The 21,784-nt window shown below is 33.7% G+C and overlaps 12 protein-coding genes across 12 annotated transcripts; 9 read left to right on the top strand and 3 right to left on the bottom strand.

Moving 5' to 3' along the window:
• Positions 1-766: 766 nt before the first annotated feature.
• NDAI0E00210 (uncharacterized protein) lies at positions 767-2,608 on the top strand (the record flags this gene model as incomplete). Its single annotated transcript, XM_003670032.1, has 1 exon — positions 767-2,608. The coding sequence occupies one exon, from the start codon at positions 767-769 to the stop codon at positions 2,606-2,608; it is 1,842 nt and encodes a 613-aa protein (XP_003670080.1).
• A 576-nt stretch (positions 2,609-3,184) lies between these two features.
• PGA3 (cytochrome-b5 reductase) lies at positions 3,185-4,129 on the top strand (the record flags this gene model as incomplete). The annotated part of the gene is made up of 1 exon (XM_003670031.1): positions 3,185-4,129. The coding sequence occupies one exon, from the start codon at positions 3,185-3,187 to the stop codon at positions 4,127-4,129; it is 945 nt and encodes a 314-aa protein (XP_003670079.1).
• A 546-nt stretch (positions 4,130-4,675) lies between these two features.
• Positions 4,676-6,484, bottom strand: RSC9 (Rsc9p; the record flags this gene model as incomplete). Its single annotated transcript, XM_003670030.1, has 1 exon — positions 4,676-6,484. The coding sequence occupies one exon, from the start codon at positions 6,482-6,484 to the stop codon at positions 4,676-4,678; it is 1,809 nt and encodes a 602-aa protein (XP_003670078.1).
• Positions 6,485-7,440: 956 nt separating this feature from the next.
• Positions 7,441-8,949, top strand: MSC1 (double-strand break repair enhancer MSC1; the record flags this gene model as incomplete). The annotated part of the gene is made up of 1 exon (XM_003670029.1): positions 7,441-8,949. The coding sequence occupies one exon, from the start codon at positions 7,441-7,443 to the stop codon at positions 8,947-8,949; it is 1,509 nt and encodes a 502-aa protein (XP_003670077.1).
• Positions 8,950-9,446: 497 nt separating this feature from the next.
• Positions 9,447-9,638, top strand: COX14 (Cox14p; the record flags this gene model as incomplete). The annotated part of the gene is made up of 1 exon (XM_003670028.1): positions 9,447-9,638. One exon carries the CDS (start codon positions 9,447-9,449, stop codon positions 9,636-9,638), a length of 192 nt encoding a protein of 63 aa, XP_003670076.1.
• An 818-nt stretch (positions 9,639-10,456) lies between these two features.
• On the top strand, positions 10,457-11,209 carry PRE8 (proteasome core particle subunit alpha 2; the record flags this gene model as incomplete). The annotated part of the gene is made up of 1 exon (XM_003670027.1): positions 10,457-11,209. One exon carries the CDS (start codon positions 10,457-10,459, stop codon positions 11,207-11,209), a length of 753 nt encoding a protein of 250 aa, XP_003670075.1.
• A 413-nt stretch (positions 11,210-11,622) lies between these two features.
• Positions 11,623-13,431, top strand: ERO1 (ER oxidoreductin; the record flags this gene model as incomplete). Its single annotated transcript, XM_003670026.1, has 1 exon — positions 11,623-13,431. The coding sequence occupies one exon, from the start codon at positions 11,623-11,625 to the stop codon at positions 13,429-13,431; it is 1,809 nt and encodes a 602-aa protein (XP_003670074.1).
• Positions 13,432-13,811: 380 nt separating this feature from the next.
• Positions 13,812-14,330, bottom strand: TAF13 (Taf13p; the record flags this gene model as incomplete). The annotated part of the gene is made up of 1 exon (XM_003670025.1): positions 13,812-14,330. The coding sequence occupies one exon, from the start codon at positions 14,328-14,330 to the stop codon at positions 13,812-13,814; it is 519 nt and encodes a 172-aa protein (XP_003670073.1).
• A 1,939-nt stretch (positions 14,331-16,269) lies between these two features.
• On the top strand, positions 16,270-17,322 carry NDAI0E00130 (uncharacterized protein; the record flags this gene model as incomplete). Its single annotated transcript, XM_003670024.1, has 1 exon — positions 16,270-17,322. The coding sequence occupies one exon, from the start codon at positions 16,270-16,272 to the stop codon at positions 17,320-17,322; it is 1,053 nt and encodes a 350-aa protein (XP_003670072.1).
• Positions 17,323-17,545: 223 nt separating this feature from the next.
• NDAI0E00120 (uncharacterized protein) lies at positions 17,546-19,795 on the bottom strand (the record flags this gene model as incomplete). Its single annotated transcript, XM_003670023.1, has 1 exon — positions 17,546-19,795. One exon carries the CDS (start codon positions 19,793-19,795, stop codon positions 17,546-17,548), a length of 2,250 nt encoding a protein of 749 aa, XP_003670071.1.
• A 262-nt stretch (positions 19,796-20,057) lies between these two features.
• On the top strand, positions 20,058-20,822 carry NDAI0E00110 (uncharacterized protein; the record flags this gene model as incomplete). The annotated part of the gene is made up of 1 exon (XM_003670022.1): positions 20,058-20,822. One exon carries the CDS (start codon positions 20,058-20,060, stop codon positions 20,820-20,822), a length of 765 nt encoding a protein of 254 aa, XP_003670070.1.
• A 138-nt stretch (positions 20,823-20,960) lies between these two features.
• On the top strand, positions 20,961-21,518 carry NDAI0E00100 (uncharacterized protein; the record flags this gene model as incomplete). Its single annotated transcript, XM_003670021.1, has 1 exon — positions 20,961-21,518. The coding sequence occupies one exon, from the start codon at positions 20,961-20,963 to the stop codon at positions 21,516-21,518; it is 558 nt and encodes a 185-aa protein (XP_003670069.1).
• Between the last annotated feature and the right edge of the window lie 266 nt (positions 21,519-21,784).

Raw genomic sequence — 21,784 nt, 5'->3', positions numbered from 1 at the left:
GTTTGTTGTTTGTTGTTTGTTGTGCAATAGATGTCAATAGTTGTGTTATTCTGTNTAAAAAATAATATTGGCCGCCCACCGCCCACGTGGGAGCGGGCGACGAGGCCCGACGAGAGAGAGAGAGAGAGAGAGAGAGGGACTTCGATGAATCCGAAGGGATGCCCCACCTAATAGGACATGTGGTTGTACGCCATATTTGCTGTCCCTGGTGGAACCCCGCTGGTGGGGGAGGCAGTCCGTCACCAGAAGTGACAACGAGATTTAAAAGAGGCTTAACGGACAGGCAGACACAAACAAACAAATATGTGACACTTGTACTTACTTACATACATACTTACATACATACATACTTACATACATATTTACTTACAAACACTCATTTGGAGCATCCCACGGAGTTATTTTTCCTTTCAAATCACAAACGTGGGTAATATAATACACTGAAAAATATATCATCAATTAATCGTATGAGAAAAAATAAGACACTACTTTTTCTTGCACGAAGTCATCCATGTATATTGAAATTTCTTTTCCAGGTAATACTAATTTCAGTGATACTATCTTGACAAAGCTCTCGTTGGCTATATAAAGACAACGATCTTTGTATATGTTTTTGTTTTGTATCGTTCATAATTATGTACTTTCTGTAATATCGTTAATCACAGGAAAAACAACAAGAACAAACTTCCTCTCAAGCAAACAAGCAAACAAGCAAACAAAACTATTATTTCTATTTTATTTGAAAAATTAGCCAGAATCATATCCAATGACTACCACAATTAACAATATAAATAATAACAACATTCAAGATGAAGATAACAACAACAACAACAATAATAATAATAATAATATAATACCAACCACTGAAGGTGGTAACATGGCTTTCCATAATTATATAAATGATTTCGCTCACATTGAAGACCCATTAGAAAGAAGAAGATTAGCATTACAAAAAATTGATGAAATGGAATTCGGTTGGTCTCACATTAGAACCATATTAATTGCTGGTGTAGGATTTTTAACTGATTCTTATGATATTTTCGCTATAAATTTAGGTATCTCCATGATGTCCTACGTTTATTGGGCTGGTAATATGCCAAGTTCCACAAATACTCTTTTAAAAGTTTCCACATCCGTGGGGACAGTCATTGGTCAAATTGGATTTGGTACCATGGCTGATATAATGGGGAGGAAAAAAATTTACGGGTTAGAATTGATATTAATGATCGTCACAACAATATTACAATGTATGACTGGTTCCTCACCAAGTATTAATTTCGTCGCTATCTTAACATTTTATCGTATCGTTATGGGTATCGGTATCGGTGGTGATTATCCATTATCTTCCATTATCACTTCGGAATTTTCCACTACTAAATGGAGAGGTGCCATTATGGGTGCTGTGTTCGCTAATCAAGCTTGGGGTCAAATCCTTGGTGGTATCGTCGCATTGATCTTAGTGGCTGCTTATAAACCAATGTTAATCGGTGCTGAAACCGGTGATATGTGTGGACCTGATTGTATTAAAGCTTGTGATCAAATGTGGAGAATTTTAGTAGGTATCGGTGCTGTACCAGGTTTAATTGGGTTATATTTCAGATTGACCATCCCGGAATCTCCAAGATATTCTTTGGATGTAGACGCTGCTTCAGATTTAGAATCTATCGAATATACTAAAGTTGAAATAATAGATGAAAAGCAACTTACCTCTTCTGCTTCCACTTCTTCAAAACTTAATGATAACAATAGTAATAATGATTTAACTTCTTTATCAAGAGAAAAAACTGCCGTAGAACGTATGGAAATTAAACCTCCAAAGGCTTCATTTAAAGATTTCTGTCATCATTTCGGTCAATGGAAATATGGTAAGATTTTATTAGGTACTGCAGGTTCCTGGTTCATGTTAGATGTTGCATTTTATGGGTTAAGTTTAAATACCGCAGTCATTTTACAAACAATTGGATTTGCCAGTTCAGAGAACGTTTATAAGAAACTTTACAATTCTGCTGTGGGTAATTTGATTTTGATTTGTGCTGGTTCCCTACCAGGTTATTGGGCTTCCGTCTTTACAATTGATATTGTTGGTAGAAAACCAATTCAATTAATGGGGTTCATCATTTTAACCATCTTATTCTGTATCATTGGGTTCGCTTATAATAAGATTAGTGACGGTGGATTATTAGGTTTATACATTCTTTGTCAATTCTTCCAAAATTTCGGTCCAAACGTTACTACTTTCATTGTTCCAGGTGAATGTTTCCCAACAAGATATAGATCTACTGCTCATGGTATCTCTGCTGCTAGTGGTAAAATTGGCGCTATCATTGCACAAACTGCATTAGGTAGTTTAATTGATCATAATTGTGCTAGAGATGGTAAACCAAAGAATTGTTGGTTACCTCATGTCATGCAAATCTTCGCCTTATTTATGTTATTGGGTATATTTTTAACTTTATTGATTCCAGAAACCAAGAGAATGACTTTAGAAGAAATCAATGAAAAATATCATCAAGAAGTAGATCCTTCCAAGTATTCTGCTAAAGCTAGTGGAAGTGAAAACACAACTTCAGACCCTGAATATGAAATCACAAGAAGACTTGACGTATAACCAACCAACGAGCGAGTCAGTTACACTCGCGATGATGATGAAACGACAAAAAATAACAATTGAGGCATGTAATATTACGATATTTGTAAGGATGATAGACTGGAACCAGGGACCAAACAAACATATAGCTATATACCATTGTACATTAAAATGACCATCTAGTTTATATATCAACAGTTAGCTATTAAAAAAATATATTCTATTAAAATTCAATTTGCAATCGCCATCGAAGTTCTAATTACGTAACAAATCCATCTATTGTCTTTCAATTTACGTTTGCCTTCTGCCCTTTGGCATAAAGTATCCTCAGGAAGGTCCACGGGTGGAAATTTGGAAAATTCCTTCGATATATACATATAATTATATCGAGAGAGAGGGAAAAAACCACTCATCGCAGAGTTAGCTATTAGGACATTTAACACTAGATAGTGCTGTTCTAGTTAAACCAAGGTTATACCATCTTTCTTTCCAATATCAATCCTTCCCGGAAAGAGAATTAAAGATATATTGATAGTTAGCTTGTTTTTAGGTTTCATCAACAGTTTTAAAGAAGAAAAAACAAAAAGAAAAAACAAGATGTCTGCTGAAGAATACGAAGAAGAACAACCGAATATCTTGGATGATCCAATCCATGGGATTTATATCCCAACTGCATTGTTTGTTTTCGGTATTGCTCTGTTGACTTATCTGTCTAAAGAATATAGACTACTGTTAGCATTACCAATACTATTCACCTCTTTAGTTGTTAGAGCTCTTTTGGCTTACCAAAGAAGAAGATCTTTATTCCCTGATAAATGGACAAAATTAGAATTAGAAGATCAAACAGTTATCTCTAAGAATACCGCGTTATATCGTTTCAAATTGAAAACTCCCTTGGAATCATTAAATATCCCTGCTGGATTCCATATCGCCGCAAGAGTATTTATCGATGGTAAAGAAGAAATTAGATACTATAATCCAATTAGTTCCAAATTAGACAAGGGTTATTTCGATTTACTTATTAAATCTTATGCAGATGGTAAAGTTTCTAAATATTTTGCAGGCTTAAAACCAGGTGAATCTGTGGAATTTAAAGGTCCAATCGGTGAATTAAATTACAATGTTAATTCATCAACTGCTTTAGCTATTGTAGCAGGTGGATCAGGTATTACTCCAGTTTTACAAATGTTAAATGAAATCATCACCACCCCAGAGGATTTAACTAAAGTTTCTTTAATTTATGCAAATGATACGGAAAATGATATCTTATTGAAAGATGAATTAGATGAAATGGCAAAAAAATACCCTCATTTCGATATTCACTATGTAGTTCGTTATCCAAGTGAAACCTGGAAAGGTGATGTAGGTCTTGTCACTAGGGAACAAATGCAAAAATATTTACCTGAATCTTCAGATGATCATAGGTTATTGATTTGCGGACCAGAAGGTATGGAAAATATGGTTGTGAATTATGCTAAGGAGTTAGGTTGGAAACAAAGTTATTCCAAGAGTAAAGGCGATGATCAAGTATATGTGTTTTGAAAAACAACAAAAACACACATCATTCTTACACTAATATTACGTATAATCTACTGCATTGAATTTTTTATAGTATACTTCTTTTGGACTCACTTCTTTTTATTCTATTTACCATTCACATACAAAATTATATGTATAATTTGATACTGAAAAAAAGGAACTTCACTATTTTAATATATAATATGGCACTATCTGCTACTTATACAAGAATGCTAGAAGTACTAAGTTCACAATGGTGGATAACCTGTTTTAGTTTATTGTTTACTTTTCAATATTTTCTTCCTGATCTAAATAATCTGTTTATTTTGGAAGCAACCCAGATTTTAAAAAGTAAACAAACAGATATCATTTTATTCCCCTTGTCAGAGAAACCAATAGGTTTGTACGAAGAAAAATATAAAACTAAATATAATTACAGTCATATTTACTTTTAAAATCAAATAAATAATGATACATTTCCATGTTGTGGTGGAAGATTCACTAATATTATTAATGTTCTTATCTATACAAAATAATCCATTTTTATCTAATTTTCATACTCTTTTCCCCTCATACATTAGGTGTATTATCCATGTATTCAGAGAGAAGAGAGATCAATGGTGGAACATCAACTAACCTATGGAATATTAATGGTTTAATTTCTTTACAAAACTTCCCACCTGGACCTTTAGTATCATTTGATACCAAACATAGGAATGTCGTTGCCACTTTAGATACATCAGACAATTCAGTTGGGAAATCAATGGAAGGTAAATTTAATTGCTTTGACGGGGTTAAATTATATGGATCATCTAAGAATTTGCTCGTCAATCCAACTAATGTGTTTCTGGAAGCAATATCACCTTCTTTAATACTTATTGCCTTTTCTCTTGGTTGAATTCCCTTAATAACAAATCTTTTCTTACCAGTTACTTGATCCACAATGACCATTGCTGACGCGTCATGGAACGCATTAGAAACATTCTTAATGAATTCCACTGCAGCTAATAGTTTCCTACCAGATTCACGTATTGGTTGAGAGAATTTGGCCTCATATGCCCTCCAAAGAGCTATTTGAGTAAATTCAGCATCTTCCACTGGTTCAAAACAACATCTTAACCAAGCAGTGGATCTCATTGGTTCATTTAATAATAATAATTGTTTAAATAAATTTTCTGGTAAATGTGGTGGCGTAGTAGGAGGAGGTGGTCTAACTCTTGTAATTAATTTAATATTTGTTTCGTTTAATGCTGAATAATTTGGTAATTTGACATTGTAAGTTAATAACTTAGGTAACATTGTAGTAAATATTGAATATCTTTCCTCGTTGTCAAATAAACCTGAAATTCTTTCATTACCTGGTAACATGTATTGGTATAAGAAATCCAAGGAGGCGATAATTAATTCACTATCCTTCTCAATCAATAAGAATGAAACAATTAAATTTAAGCTCTTTTCATGTAAATCATCTGCAGCACTTTCCTCGTCAGCTTTTGATCTAACTAATAATCTTGATAACGATCTTAATATTGAAATGACCATATATCTGTCTTTGGTGAAATTCAAAGCGGATACCAATGTTTGAAAGAATGGATTATTTTTCTTAGCCGGTGCAATATATGATGATATGCCTTCCATTAAATCTATAGTGTAATGAATCAATTCATTAAAATAAGAAGAATTTGATTCCCACAATTGCCAATTTGGATCACCTTTTGAAATCATTTGAAATTTTGTCAATACAAACAATATGAAATTTTTAATTTCTTCATCTGCTACAAGAACTTGAATGGACTCAGTATCTTGAGCTAAATTCCTTAATATTAAGAGACTTGTTATTCCAATTTGTAATTTATCATTCATGTCATTAATTAGAGGTTGATTAAAATTTTCAATTATTGGCATCAAGTCTAATATTAAATTTTTAAATAGTTGTAAAAGATCAGGTAAATTTTTCAAACTAATCATGTATGGAGCTTTAGTACTATATACTAAATATTTTTTCAATGTCCATTTAATTTCTTCGGGGATCCCACTTAATAATGCTAGTTTAAATCGGGAAAGACTATCTACACCAGCGGTTGAAATATTATCTTTTGGGATTTGATTGAAGACATTTAAATTATTTAAAGAATATTGTAAATGTCTTTGATTGTGATTATTGGAAAGGATAGCATTTGACTGTTGTCTTGAAACTTTAATAGGAACAGGTATTATATTTGAGAATGTATTATTATTGTTATTATCGTCGCCAGTTATAACGTTGTTATTGTTATTATTGTTGTTGGCATCGAGAGTTTGTTGAGGGATAGAGTTATTTTGAATTATTGGTGTTGGAGTATTAGCAATGAATGGTGAATGAGATCCAGAGACACTCATTTTTATGTTCTATTTATGATTTGGGATTTGGATATAGATACAGAAAGATTTGCAATAATGAGAAGTGAGTTCTTCAAGGGATATTCTCTGTATTATGCACTTTAGTTTACCTTTACTTAGGATCTAGGGCGATGATGTATAGATAGAATTTCACTTGCTACTTTTCGTTTGTTTATTTTCCATTTCATGTCTAATTTCAGATTTTCTTTCTTGAAGTTCTATCGAAAAGCTACTCGTGAGGGACTAAACGGGTCATCTAATGCACGTGCCTAAAACTAGAAAGAAAAGTAAATACTCGTGTTCAGAGATTCAAAAGACCTAGAGGGAATAAATAAGAGGGTTATGACAATGCTTGTCATATTTCGCCTAGGGCTTTTATAACCCATACCTCGCATATAATACTCCCCTTAAATTTGGCGGTACGTCAGATGTCTATTGGAATAGGATACTCCTCCAAAAAGCATTGTTTTACTTATATCTCCATATAGAGCAGAGCAATGACCCGAAACAGTTAATAATGTCGCCATTGTAGTGTACCGGCCATACATACATACTTACATACATGCTTTACCCAGATAGGCGCTATTTGTCTCCCCCATTAAAGCTAGAGTTTAAATGATGACAGACACACCATCTCAAACATTTAGATCCCTTACGTACTTACCTCACATGAGGGTAGATTCCATATCCATGTCCATATCCCCTAACAAAATAGGATATATTCATGTACTAGTAAGCTAATTCCTCATCTACCAACTGGAAATGGCTATACCATTTGTCGGTATACAGTCTCTTCCTCCCCCTCCCTGAAATTGGATCTAATATAAAAAGATATCACTCTATTGCAAGATAATACTTTCTTTGACCCCCTTCCTTGTCAAAATTATCTCTTTATAGCTCACTGAAAGTAACAGAACAAACTACAAGGAAAAATAGATACATACTATTAGATAAAAATGAAACACCTGGTTCTCTATTGTTCAACAGCGCTTTACGTATCTTCTGGTGTCTTGGCATCTTCGTCATCATCATCGTCGGAAAACTCTGTTTTCCCATTCGACACATGGACTGAAGATGACCTTAAGGATTATGTCAATGATCACATGAATAATTTGAAAGATATCTCCACTAAATCGTTAGATGATTTGAAAGCTGATGCCATGGATGTCTGGGATCAAAACATGCACCCTAAACCATGGTGGAAATTTTGGGCTTCTGATGATAAACAATTCCCATGGATGTCTAACAAGGGGATGGGTAAAGCTGAAGATATTTCTGATTGGTTGTTTAACTCTTGGTCCAAAGATGATTTACATAAGTACTTATTGAAAAATAGAATTAAAGCTGATGCCAATGATTCTAAGGATGCAATGGTTCAATTAGCTAAGAAATATTTCAAAGATATCTCTAAAAAATCAAAGGCATCAGGTTATTATCCATCGTCTTCTTATTTCAAAGATTGGTCTGTGGAGGATTTAACTAATTGGTTAGATAAATACAAGATCTCTTATAAGAGAGATATGATCAATAAAAAGGAGGATTTAATGCATTTAGTTAGGAAAAACATGTATGCTGTTTCTAATAAAGTAGAAAAGGAAAGATTAAATCTATTGGATTCTATGGATTTAGCTAATAAACAATTTTTAAATAAAGCTGGTGAATTAAAGGAAAATATCTTTGATACTTGGTCAAGTAATGACTTAGAAAAATGGTTAGAAAGTCATGATGTTCAATTGGATGAAAAATTAATGCATTCTCATGATTATTTAGTGGAACAGGCAAATGATAACTATAGTTTATTAAAGGATGACATTAATTGGTATTTGAAATATTTGAAGAAAAAGACTACTCCATTTATGGAAAAATCTCCTGAAAATGTTGATTCTACTTGGAAATCTGTCACTTCTGCCGGTCAAGATATGTACTCAAAGACAAAGAAAAAGACAAATGAAGTCATCAATGATACGTTCTTAATTGGTATCGATGATTGGTCTAAGGGTAGATTAAAGGAATTCTTAGATATTCGTGACATTGATTATTCCATGTTTGCTACAAAGAAAGATTTGATTCAAAAAGTTAGAGATTCAAGAAACGCACCATTAAGGAAATTGAAAGATAATATGATTTCTTTCAAAGATTGGTCATGTGAAAAGAGAGGTGAAATGGCATCCCAAGTGACCGAAGGTATGGATATGGCAAGTAAGAAAGCTGGTGACATGAAGGAAAAATTCGGTGAAATTTGGTATGAAACATTTGAAAATTGGTCACAAGATGATTTGAAAGCTTATTTGGAAAGTTTTGGTATAAGAATGAAGCCAACATCAACAAGAGAAGAAATGATTCAATCTGCAAAGGAAAATACTCAATGGTTCTTTGGTATTAAACAAGAGCCATTTTATAAGAGAGTTTTGAATAAAGCTCAAGATCTTGCTAAACGTGGATATGCAATGATGGTAACTTGCTAAGAAATCAACTCCGAAACCCAATTGAATTATTAAAAATCCACATGGAATCAAACAAAAAAATAAAAAAATAAACAAACAACCAAATAAATAAAAATACTATTGTTATTGAATTTATATTTAAGTCATTCTTTCTGTTTTTCGCTTTTAAATTTCTCTACATAATTTACGAGTTTTATCATGTAATCCCTTTGTATAAAACGTACTGGTCGAACAAGTGAACGTGGTTTTTCATTCATCGTATACTTACTTGCTCATCAGGTTGATATTATACTATTCTGTGCATAATAAATATGTCTTACAAACTTTCTCAGAGAAGAGAAAGCCACCGGGTAACTTTACATATAAAATTTACTAACGCGTAGAAATAAGATAATGTTAAAACAATGACTTCCTAACTCTATTTTATAATATCTCCCCTTGATTGGAAACAGCAACACTCTGGTCGAATAAAAGTGGCAGATTAATTAAATTATACAAACTAAATCCCTGAAGGAAAAATGGCAAGATATGCATGGTACACTAGAGTAACTGACACATTACATCGTCTAACTGTACTTACTTTAGTTGGTGGTACTCTTTATATGTCAGGTGCATTAGCATATACATTATATATGAATGGTAAACGATATGAAAAACAAGTTACACAGAAGGAATCTCCTGAAGCGATAAACAGTAATACCCCTAAGTAATTGATTTAAAGAAAGTTAAAGTAAAATGAAAACTCATTCATTGTTTACGGAAAAAATGCTCGTGAAGAAATATCCTTCAATCAGACGCATAGACAACTTACCATTACTTTCAACAAATCGAGACTATTACCAAGTGGGAATATTCCCTCCAAATACCTGTACATATATACATATATAATTTATATTATTCTTTTTAACTTATAATTCAAATCATCTCTCTTTGTTCGGATAACGATTATATATTACAAACGACCGTTTGGTATTACATTAGGCAGTCTAGTTATATTGTTCAAAAATGGGAAGGATTTAATTCAACATACTACCATGCTAATAGCTCGTACATGATGTTTGGGATCCTTATCTTTTTTTTAGATATGAAAACAGAGGATAAGTTATCAGTACCTATTGGTAGTGGTTTATTGACTGAAATAAAATTTCATTATAAGCTGAGCACCTAAGGTCCTTGGTAAAATAGCTTGGTTTGGTTTGATGTAGTAATGGTGGTTAACGTAACCTTATCATGTCTTTACTGGCGTCGTCTTCTCTAAATTGACGAAACTACCCGTACAAAATTAGTGGGTCGGAAAATACTTAACAAGGAATCTATAGAATTGGGAATCGAGGTGGCGAAAAGTTGCTTTAGGAATATGTTAAGGTAGTAGTTTCCATATAACAAAAAATGGTTATACAAAGGAAAAAACAGATAGTGGCTCACTCTACAGACTAATAAGAGCCAACTCCTACAAACAATTAAGAACTACTATCGTGGACTAGTCCCTTTAACATTAGCAACAAAAATACACACATCATATTAACTAATGGCTGACAGATATTCGTTTTCATTAACCACGTTTTCACCAAGTGGTAAATTAGGTCAAATTGATTATGCCTTGACCGCAGTAAATCAAGGTGTCACATCAATTGGTATCAAGGCAACCAATGGGATTGTTATTGCGACAGAAAAGAAATCATCCTCTCCATTGGCATTAACAGAAACTTTATCTAAAGTGGAACTTATAACACCAGACATTGGTGCAGTTTACTCTGGGATGGGACCAGATTATAGAGTCTTAGTAGATAAATCAAGGAAAGTGGCTCATTCTAATTATAAAAGAATATATGGAGAATATCCACCAACTAAGTTACTTGTTTCTGAAATCGCGAAAATTATGCAAGAAGCTACACAATCTGGTGGTGTTAGGCCATTTGGTGTTTCCTTGTTAGTGGCAGGCCATGATGAACATAGAGGGTTCAGTTTATATCAAGTAGATCCATCAGGTTCATATTTCCCTTGGAAGGCCACCGCTATTGGTAAAGGATCCGTTGCAGCAAAGACATTCTTAGAGAAAAGATGGAATGATGAGTTAGAATTAGAAGATGCTATTCATATCGCATTATTGACTTTGAAGGAATCTGTGGAAGGTGAGTTTAATGGTGATACCATTGAGATTGCCGTTATAGGAGATGAGAACCCAGAAATGCTAGGCTACACTGGGGTTCCAACAGATAAAGGTCCAAGATTCAAGAAGCTAACATCTCAAGAGATTAACGATAGGTTGGAAGCTTTGTAAGAAGAGGAAGTCGTATATAATACATCACCATCTACCATCACATAATTAATTAGGAAAACAAATTAACAACAACAACAACAACAAAGTAAATAGTAAGTATTGAAGTGCCTGTTTTATTATTCTGAAACCTTCCAGAACAAAATCCAGTCACGTGTATGATTAGTAAGAATTAACTTCCGCGGCCCGTGGAGGGAGGGAAGAACACACGTAATTTGAAAAAGAAAAGCGCTAAAGTATAAACTTGGCGCTTTGCCACTCTCATCGAGGTCTGCTCTCGAGGATCAGAAACCTGTAATACTATATATATATATATATATACATATAAATAGTGATATATTCTTAAAAATTACATATTAAAAACCAAAAAACTTCCAAGAAACCATCTAACCGGTACTGTTATATCGTATATAACCATGAAGCTCGGTACTTCTTTAATAAATTTATGCTCGCTGTCAACAGGGATGCTGGTTTTCACCAGCGCTACTTCATCTGCATATGCCCAAGGAAACGCCACTGAATCAACTTTTTCTAGTAGCAAAGCCAATGAAATAATTTCAGATTCCACTCCCTTCTGTAAAGTTGAAAAGGATTCAACCGTCAGCACAAGTTGTAACATCACTTTCCAAGAAATCAATAACATTAATGAAAATATAAGGAATGACTTACAATCTTTAGTAAATACTGATTTCTTTAAGTATTTCAAATTAGACATCTATAAACAATGTCCATTTTGGGATGATAGTAATAGACTTTGTACAGATGGTAGTTGTTCCATCGATATCGTGGAAGATTGGTCCAAGTTACCCGAATATTGGCAACCAGAACATTTGAGTGAATTGAAAGATCCTTCCAATTCAAGTGATGAAGATTTAGTTACTGACTGTTCCTTCTTGGATCAATTATGTAATGATAATAAGAAATTACAATATATGCAAAATGATATTGATTATTGTGATGTGAATGAATTTGAAAGTAAAGAATCGGTATTGATAGACTTAACTAAAAACCCAGAAAGATTCACTGGATATGGTGGTCAACAATCTGCTAATATTTGGAAACATATCTATGGTGAAAATTGTTTCTCTATGGATACTCAAGGGAAATGTTTGGCAAAGGATGCGTTTTATAGATTGGTCTCAGGTTTACACGCATCTATTGGAGTTCATATCTCAAATGAAATGTTAAATAGTGAAACTGGTCAATGGGGACCCAATTTGGAATTCTTTATGTCAAGAGTCGGTAATTTCCCTGATAGAATTACAAACATTTATTTCAATTATGCTGTAGTTGCAAAATCTTTATGGAAAATTATGCCATTTTTGAAACATTTAGATTTTTGTAATGAATATGATAATGACGTTAAGGGTAAAATTATTAACATAACATCTCAATTGGATAGTAATATCTTCCAAGAAGATCTTTTGTTCAAAAATGATTTAGATTATTCTTTAAAAGATGAATTTAGATCCCGTTTCAAAAATGTCACCAAGATAATGGATTGTGTTGATTGTGATACTTGCAGATTATGGGGGAAAGTTCAAACTACTGGTTACGCAACAAGTTTGAAAATCTTGTTTGAATTCGATGAAGCTGATGAAGAATCAAGACAAAATGTTGTGGATAAATTAACTAAATATGAATTGATTGCTTTGTTAAATACTTTTGACAGATTATCACAAGCCATTGAAGCAATAAACAGTTTCGAAAGAATGTATAATAAAAATATGAACAATCTCAAGACAAAGGAGAATCCAAATGCAAGTTTTATATTTGGTAAAAATAATTTTTTCAGACTATTAAAAGGTGCCAAAGATTATATTAACAATAATTTCAGCTCTTCAAATGCTGAGCAAGAGGAAATAACAAAAAGAGATGTTAACAAGTTATTAGAAGACGAAAAGGAACCAGTGAAATTCGCTGATTTGAAGTTACCAGAAAAAAAATACATAAAGAAACAAACTACTACATCTAATTCAAAATCAAAAAATACCACGCCTATAATTAAATCTGAGAATAAATGGAAAAAGGCATGGAATACTGAAATAGCAAACGTTATGGAAGCCTTTAGATTCATTTGGAGAAGTTATCTGGATTTACCAAGAAACCTTTGGAAATTACTATTAGTTAATATGAATAAACTATGGAATAAATTTATTGGTGTCGCTAATTACTTGAATGAAAAGGAAGAGAATCCAATATTATATAAACTAAATATTCAATAGATAACGACAAAGAGACAGGTGAAGGATCAGAAGTTTGATATATAAGTAATAGATATCGCATAATAATAATCTAGTCGGTATATTTGTTTTTGTGTAAAAAGTAAATATCAATATACGTAGTTTAAAGATATAGAGAAATAATATTACATTATTAATATTCCCTATATTCGACTATCCATATTAATACCTTTACGTAGTCAACGCACTTCCTTCATGAACTTGTCCAGATAAAGGGAAGAATAACGCTGGCAATTGCAAAACTATAGAGGCTCACTTGATAATAGTGCTTTACCCAGTTGGTGCGTTAATGTACATATTTTAGCGAACAAGGAATCAATGACGTTCTACAAAGTAATTCGTTAGGCTTTTCAGTACCTCCATCATTTATCAACTTTAACCTTTTTGGAACTCTTGTTTGCCTTTGTCGTCCTGGGTTTCGTTATCATTCTTGCTTTCTTTTTGGTACTTGAATGTAATTTACCTGTGGAACCTTGATGTTCATTTTCATCTTCCATGTCGTTTCCTTCCAGATCTTCATCATCATCACCTTCTTCAAACTCTTCTTCCCTGTATCTTTTCAAAGAATTACTATCAGTTTCGTTAAATTGTTTTTTCGCTTCTGTGATTAATTTGTTCGTCGCTATCAATTCTTCAGCTCTGCCTAATTTTGTTGCATCATTTCGTACAGCAAACTTAAAGTCTTCAAGTTTAACTTTATTCCTCTGAGAGTTTTTGGCAGTTTGATATGCTACGTGACAAATATCGACCAGGTATGATGAAACCAATTCATCTAGACATTGGATAGATTGTGGTAATGGATGAGGGATATCACCATACGCATATAATAAAGAACTGACATCTTTTGAAAATAAATGTGTTCTTTTCAACTTTCTAGGCATAGCTTGATATGGAAAGAATATATGGACACAAATCGTCGATCTATTTCTCTACGAATTAGGTTTTCTTATTGCCTAATTCTTGTCATTTGAGAACATTTCGTTTACCTCTACATTCAGTTCTTAGTATTAATCTTGATTTTATATTGTAATTTTAATCATCAAACACGGAATATTTATCTTTGAGCAAAAAGTAAACAAAATTTGAATATATATTTCATGATCTTAAAGGGTTTTTCAAATTCAAAATAATTCATGTCACAGAGATGTCAGATGTACTTTATTGACTACTGACAGTTCAGGGTTATTTTTTAATACGTTTGCTGGAATTTAATACGTATATTAAATCATGCCGTATACACGATGTGATGTGATGTGCTGTTAAATTTTACAAGTATATAAGCGAGGACTTTTCTTCCATATACATTTTACATAGTTAGATATTACTCTCACCTATAAGAGGGAGAGGAGCAGAATGTCCCCAGGGGCATATCTGGTAAATATACACCATCTCCAACAACGTGAACTGTCTTCATACTTAGATTATCAATAACGCTCAGGTATAATATATATAGGTCTAGGTTGAGTTACTTATTTTATATAATAAGCAGAGAAGTTAATTAGGTGATTACCTAAAGGTTCTAGGATTGGTAACGTTCTATGAGTAGCTTCGGTTGTAAAGTTGTCACTAGTAGTTATTGAATGATGATCGTCAAGCTCTGCGTGTCACATATTAAATAATAGACTTTATTATGATTCTCGTTATACCTGAACAGGGTACCACTAGTATTCAGTATATATTACCCCGTTCTTAAGTCTATAGACCTAGGTTATGGTTAGAGCAACTGAATCAACATCACAAAAGAATATCTAAAGAGTGGTATTGTCTTTCTAAATTCAACGAATTGAAAAGAAAGAAATGGAATATATATATATATATATATATATGTACTTTTTACTATAGATCATTATTGCAACTTCACTTTAGGAAGTCAAAGTAAAATATAAGCCCGATAAGACATTTTTCATCACTTCCTTACTTAAAATAATCATACATAATAGATCTATCATATTATATTATTCAAAACAAATGTAGAAAGTAAGGTATGTTTTAACTTAGATAATTCTTTCATAGATGATCTACCGTTGGAACCATATATATCAAGCTGGTAGGTATGTCAAATGATAACCGAAAAAACTTATATAGACTACATTGAATTGATAACTTTCAATGTATCTACATAAAGAGAACCCAAAATCGTCAACAATATCGTTATAGAGCATCAAGAAATATACATTATCATTATCAAATTTATGACAAAAAAGAGATAATACCTTCCCGAATCCCATTACTATAAACATAGTTTCTCTTAACTTATCGGTTCCCTCAGATGATGTTCAATGGCTCTTTGTAAAATAAGAAACTCTAACATAGGAAAACACACCGGGTACCATACTTGGGGGTGACGCTCGTGATGACCTGTATCATAGTTATCGTACTTGAAGAATTCCAAAATTGCTTATATTTGTGCCAGGAGATAAGCGGTTGTAAAGACAGGAGATAACGACACCGGTCCTAAAGTCCATTTTGTTCAAGAATATAATCCCGGGGTAAAGGGGCCCGACGCAGAAAAAGCCGTGGGAAGGGATCAGAATAGAGCCAACTATAAAATCCCCCCCCCCTTCCCCACTTCAACTGCTGAAAGTTTTACTTTTCAACGGGGTTATACTTTTGACGTTGTTTTCTTGTCGACATTACGTGGTTCCTTTAATTTATACACAAAACAGCACTTATATATATATAAATAACTTGGCATGTTTTCATCATGGGTTTAGTACTTTTTCCAAGATCTCTTGTCCTTCTTAAGATATAGACATATTACTCGAGAATATTCTTGAACCCCAAGAAATATAACTACAGAAAAGAAAACTTCATACAAAAATGGCTCCTGTGTTAAACGTCGGTATCGTCGGAACTGGTATCTTTGCTAGAGATAGACATTTACCATCCTACCAAGAATATCCAAACGATTTCAAAGTTGTTGCTGCGTTCAACAGAACTAAGAGTAAGGCTCAAGAATTTGCCAAGATTGCTGGTATCCCAGATGATAAAGTTTATGATAACTTAGATGAAATCATGAATGATAAAAATGTTTCTTTTATCGATGCTTTATTGCCAGCTCAATTCAATCTTTCTGCTGTCAAGAAAGCTATCGAGGTTAACAAACCAATTTTATTGGAAAAACCTATTGCTGCCACTATGGCGCAAGCAAGAGAAATCGTTCAACTCTCTGACGCTTCGGATTTACCAATCGCCATTGCTGAAAATTGGTTATATTTGACTTGTATTAAATTAGCATTGAAACAATTAGAAAGAATTGGTCCAATCGTTGCATTTACTCATAATTCTACTGGACCATTCGTATCTACTAATAAATATTTAGCTACCTCATGGAGACAAAATCCAGAACATATTGGTGGGTTCCTTTCAGACGGTGGTGTGCATCAATTGGCTTTAGTCACTGCTTTACTTGGTGAATTCGAATCTGTTTCTGCTTTAACAAAGCAAGTCCGTCCAGAATCTGGTGCTGATGATATTGTGTTCTCAACTGTTAAAATGAGAGATAATAATGTTATCGGTAGTTTCACATACGGTTCTGCTTTTGGTGCCACTGAAAAATCTGTCTTTTTAAAGATTTACGGTAAAAATGGTACTGTTACTGTAGAATTATCTGACAAGACTCAACCACTTGTCAAAGTTAGGATCGGTGATTCCATTGAAAATGCTGGTAAGGAAGAAATCTTCCAAGTTGAAAAAGATGAATCCTTTGGTGTTAACCCAGAATTCTTGAATTTCCACGAAGCTGTCTCCAAGAATGATAAATCCTTAATCAAAAGTTCTCCAAGAGCAACTTTCCATCATTTAGCATGTGTCGCTGCCTTCTTAGAATCATCCGCTAATAATGGTAAGAACGTTTCCGTTGAAACAATCTAAGTTTAACTGAAAAAAAAGTTTGAATTCTTCGAGTTATGAACCGTCAAAGAATAGAACATTTGTCACATAGTTTTTAATATTATATAAAATCCAATAAACGATAGAATAAATGACAGTATTTTAATGAACATTAACTCACCTTTTCCTTCTTTATAGCAAATAAACAAACATTACGTAAATTTTACATAGAGCTAGCGGGTATGATCGAATGTAATGCATGTATTTATCTTGACAATAATTTTTTAACTTCTTTGTTTCGAAGAGCATTTCCTGCTGCAATGTGTTGAGATATTTTTTTACTTCTACCCGAACCTTCACCGATTGTTATACCCATTCCCTTAATGCGACATACAGTATAAAATCCATCACCTTCATTTGTTGTTTCATATTCTGGACACATATTAGACTTCCCCAGTAATGCATACAATTTTTCAGAAGCTTCTTTATCGTAACGTGTACTATTATTACTACTGGGGACTTTCTCACCACCGCGATTGTTACTGTCTTTGCTTGGATCGAGCCCAGCTTTTAAACCAAGAGTTTTGTTAATACTACCACTCATACCTGGAACAGACCTACCGCCAGCTGATTTACCTGGACGGTTATTGGTATTTGCTTTTTTACTAGAACCTAACCTTCCCTCCAAGTTACCAGGATTGTTATTAATTCTTGAACCAAAAGCAAGTCTTCCTTTACGTTCTCCGGGACGATTGTTGCTATCCTTAGCGGGATCAAATCCACCAACAAGGTTACCGTCTTGCTGACCACCTTTGTTTTTCCTACCTTTCTTACCTTTAGCATCATAAGCAGCAGCGAGGGCATTAAAATCTTGTAATGCCTTCAAATTAGTCGAACTTTTATAAATACCATTCGAATCCACATTTATGAAAGCTTCATTTGGCAAATCATTTCTTGTTTGTACCCGTTTCTGTCTTCTGTCATCAAAAGAACTCTCACTCGCATCCTCACTTTCACTATTAATAATAATAATATTTGGGTCAGGTTCATCATATGATATAGGAGGTACTTTCTTCTTGATACTATCCATCTTAGCAATCCGTTCCATATTTTGAGTATTGTTAGTAGTTTCTTTACGAGTCCGTTTTATATTCTTAGCTTCAACTTCGCCCATCGTTGAATTTGCTTTCAATTCAGGTGTTAATACAGAAACATCGCCCTTTTTTTCAAGTATATTCGAAACCGTACTGGAAACCATTTGTTCAACCACGTTGCTCATGCGATTCATTAAGGTATCAATAAGCACAGCTACATTTCCCGAATCGCCTACCTCCTTCACTACAGATTCCACTAGAGCAGATGTTGAACTCATTGCATCAGAAGCTTCGGATGGTGAATCCACAGCAGGATTCAAAGCTAAAGTACTTTCGTCATCATCATATGCCGGAGAGTATTCGAGGTCGTTGTTTACTTTTGAAGTGCTTTCAATCGGAGATGCGGTGTATTTTTCTAATTCTTTAGGATTTTCCAATGCAAACATGGCTGATCTTTGTTCTGCTTCTTTTATATTGTCGCCTACACCGACACCTAAAACAATATTACCTAGTCTAACTTCTACTCTAAACGGTGATTTCTTATTTAGTGTCTTATACTCAACTTTTTTACCTAACTTGTTAAACTGTAAGATCTCTGCTAACTCACCTTTAGAATTTTTGTTCAATGGATCTCTCGTTAAGGAATCACCCATCTCCTCAAAGATATCTTCTGATAAATCTTCTAGCCATTGAGAGACCTCTTTGAATTCAGCGGAATAACGATCAACTACCAAAGCCCCAATGTAAGCCTCAACACAGTCTGCATATAACTTCGATTTCTTATCTTTTTTCCTTAGGCTGGTATGTGGAATATTGCCTCTTAGCTTTTCAGGAAACCCTAGCTTCTTACTAATTTTTTCCAAGTTATCATTATTGACAATTGCTTGTTTCATCTTAGACAAAGCACCTTCATTGGCAAATGGGTATTTTTTGTAAAGTGAATATGCAACTAATGCACCTAGCCAACTATCACCTAAAAACTCTAAACGTTCATTACTCATCATTGTTCTTTGTGATTCTGTCAAATTGACATTCATATTAGGAAGACTTCTATGGATAAAAGCTAAATTCTCTAAAGACGCATCTGAAACAACTGGATATTTTATGAATTGATCAACTGGTGTAGAGTCTTCATGAAACGCATAGTGTTCAAATATACTCTCGACATCGAATGATGGTTGAACAGAATACAAATAGCTTGCGATGGACATTGCTGGACTCTTTGCAATAGCTTGTTCTAATTCATTCCCGTTGGTGAATAACTCTACAAGTTCTTCATTGGGTTTGGCGTTTGCATATATTATCTTGATGGCTTCTTTTAGTTGAACACAAGCATTTTGTACTTTGTAAAATGATCGTAATTCTTCTCCATGTTTTTCAGTATATTGCTCAGATATTACGAATACAGGTTCAACTGACATGATGAACAGGCGCAAGTTATTGTGAAGTAGAGTCGTATCCTACATGATGAGATGTTGTTCTTATCTTCCAACTTGTTGGTTATCTGCAGTTAATAATTATTATGCACACTCATTCTTCTCAACTTGAGTTTTTTTCTCGTCTAGCCGCCTTCGAAAGTAAACATTTTTCTTAAGAAAAAAGAGAATTGAGAAAAGTTTGCCATCTTTTCATGAAAACAGTACAGAAAGCATAATAAGTTGTATAATTCCTCTCAAACGAACAATGCAGTATCCGATTATTACGGTACCGAAAGGTCAATTCACTATTATTGATGGTTTCCTAATCAATCTCAATAGCAAAGTTGTTACAGACTTATCATCAGATGACAGTAAAACAACGCTAACACCTGGTGGTTGGTACTTGCTGAAAAATACTTACAATCCAATGTCTTTAACGAAACTATACTTTATTGACTCAAATTATATGTTTACTAATAAGAGTGTACTGCTTTGGATATTGAAACCATACATCTATGTCAAGTTTTGTGAAAGGAATAGCAAATACTACTGTGAACCATGTACCAGGCATCAAGCCACTCATAAAGCTATATCTATTCCCATCGTAAGGTTAGAAGAGACTGTGAGTAAATATATGGTCTTAGAGGAACCATTAACGGGCACACAGGAAACACACAGCGGGCCCTTTAACCAACAATTAAAAGATCAACAAGTTTGCGAAACTCTAAACACAGAACAAACCACAACAAATAATTCTGATATATCTATGGATCAGCTAAAAGGTTTCTCTCTACCAGATGTCAAATATATTCCTGAACATTATTTCATCAAGATCAAACCACCTATTACCCGACTTAAAATCAAGAATTTAGAAAAGAAAGAAGAACAAGACAAGGTCAAAGAATTGGAAGTCTTACAACGAAGTTTATTTGATATGAGTTTAGAGAAGAACTACTGGCGACTTCGAAAAATGAAAGAGTATTTTTCTCAGACGGGAGATCCGAAGATGACTTTGTTACGTTTAAACTAATATACGAGAAAAGCAAAACAAAACTGCTTACAAAATATAAAGTATGTTAGCAAATCTGTATTTCCAAGTCTGATAAGTGAATGGATTAGAGAATCAGATTCTTCGAAGGCAACTGTGTTCAAAATATCAGATTCATTGATGGTTACCGGTAGATTTCTTGTTGACATAATAGAGAAGAAGATAATTAACCCCAATGAGCAACACTATTTACGAAATCTTACCGATGAGGAAAAAGAATATATTGAGGAGTGTGATCTCCTTGATTGGAATATATTAAAATTAACAAAACATCCGTATGCTGTTGATTCGCCACAGTTATTTGATGTATTAAACGCAAATAATGAGGATTTCTATGAAGATAAAAATGGGGATTTGTGGATTGTTCCACCTACTGAATATAAAGGTGAGTTAACTCCACGAAAATATAGGTCTATACCACTTCATTTTAAAAGTTTTGGATGGAGACATATATACGAACCGCTGAAGAAGGTGCCACTACCGGAAAATCCATTTGCCAATGATAGCTTAGAGAGTTTACTTGGAGGATATCATGAAAGTAAAGACTTACAAGACGAAGAATATTTTGCGTTCCTCAAGGATCTAGCCACATTAGTGAGTTATGATCAACAACGAAGCTACTACATCAAATCCTTTAATGAGCTAAAAAGTTTGTATATCGCCAGTCAGGGACAGTAGTGGAGCCCAACTAAGTGACCAGTTCATCGTGGATTTTCCAAAAGTAAACAAAATCCACCCAAACATCCGTTAAAAGTGATAATATTTTAAGGACCCACAAGCTTCATTTATTTCAAGTTTCTGGGTGGGCGCGGATGTCCGCAGTCGCGAACAATTAAACTTTTGCCATACCTAACATGTTAGCCTGACAGTTCATTAACCATGTAATGTTTACTGTCTATATATATCATGTTGTTGAGAGTAGTGTTCACGCGTTTTCGTGTTTC

This window comes from Naumovozyma dairenensis, chromosome 5 (genome assembly GCF_000227115.2).
Source record: "Naumovozyma dairenensis CBS 421 chromosome 5, complete genome".
Lineage (NCBI taxonomy): Eukaryota > Fungi > Ascomycota > Saccharomycetes > Saccharomycetales > Saccharomycetaceae > Naumovozyma > Naumovozyma dairenensis.
This window is presented reverse-complemented; position numbering and strand designations above follow the sequence as displayed.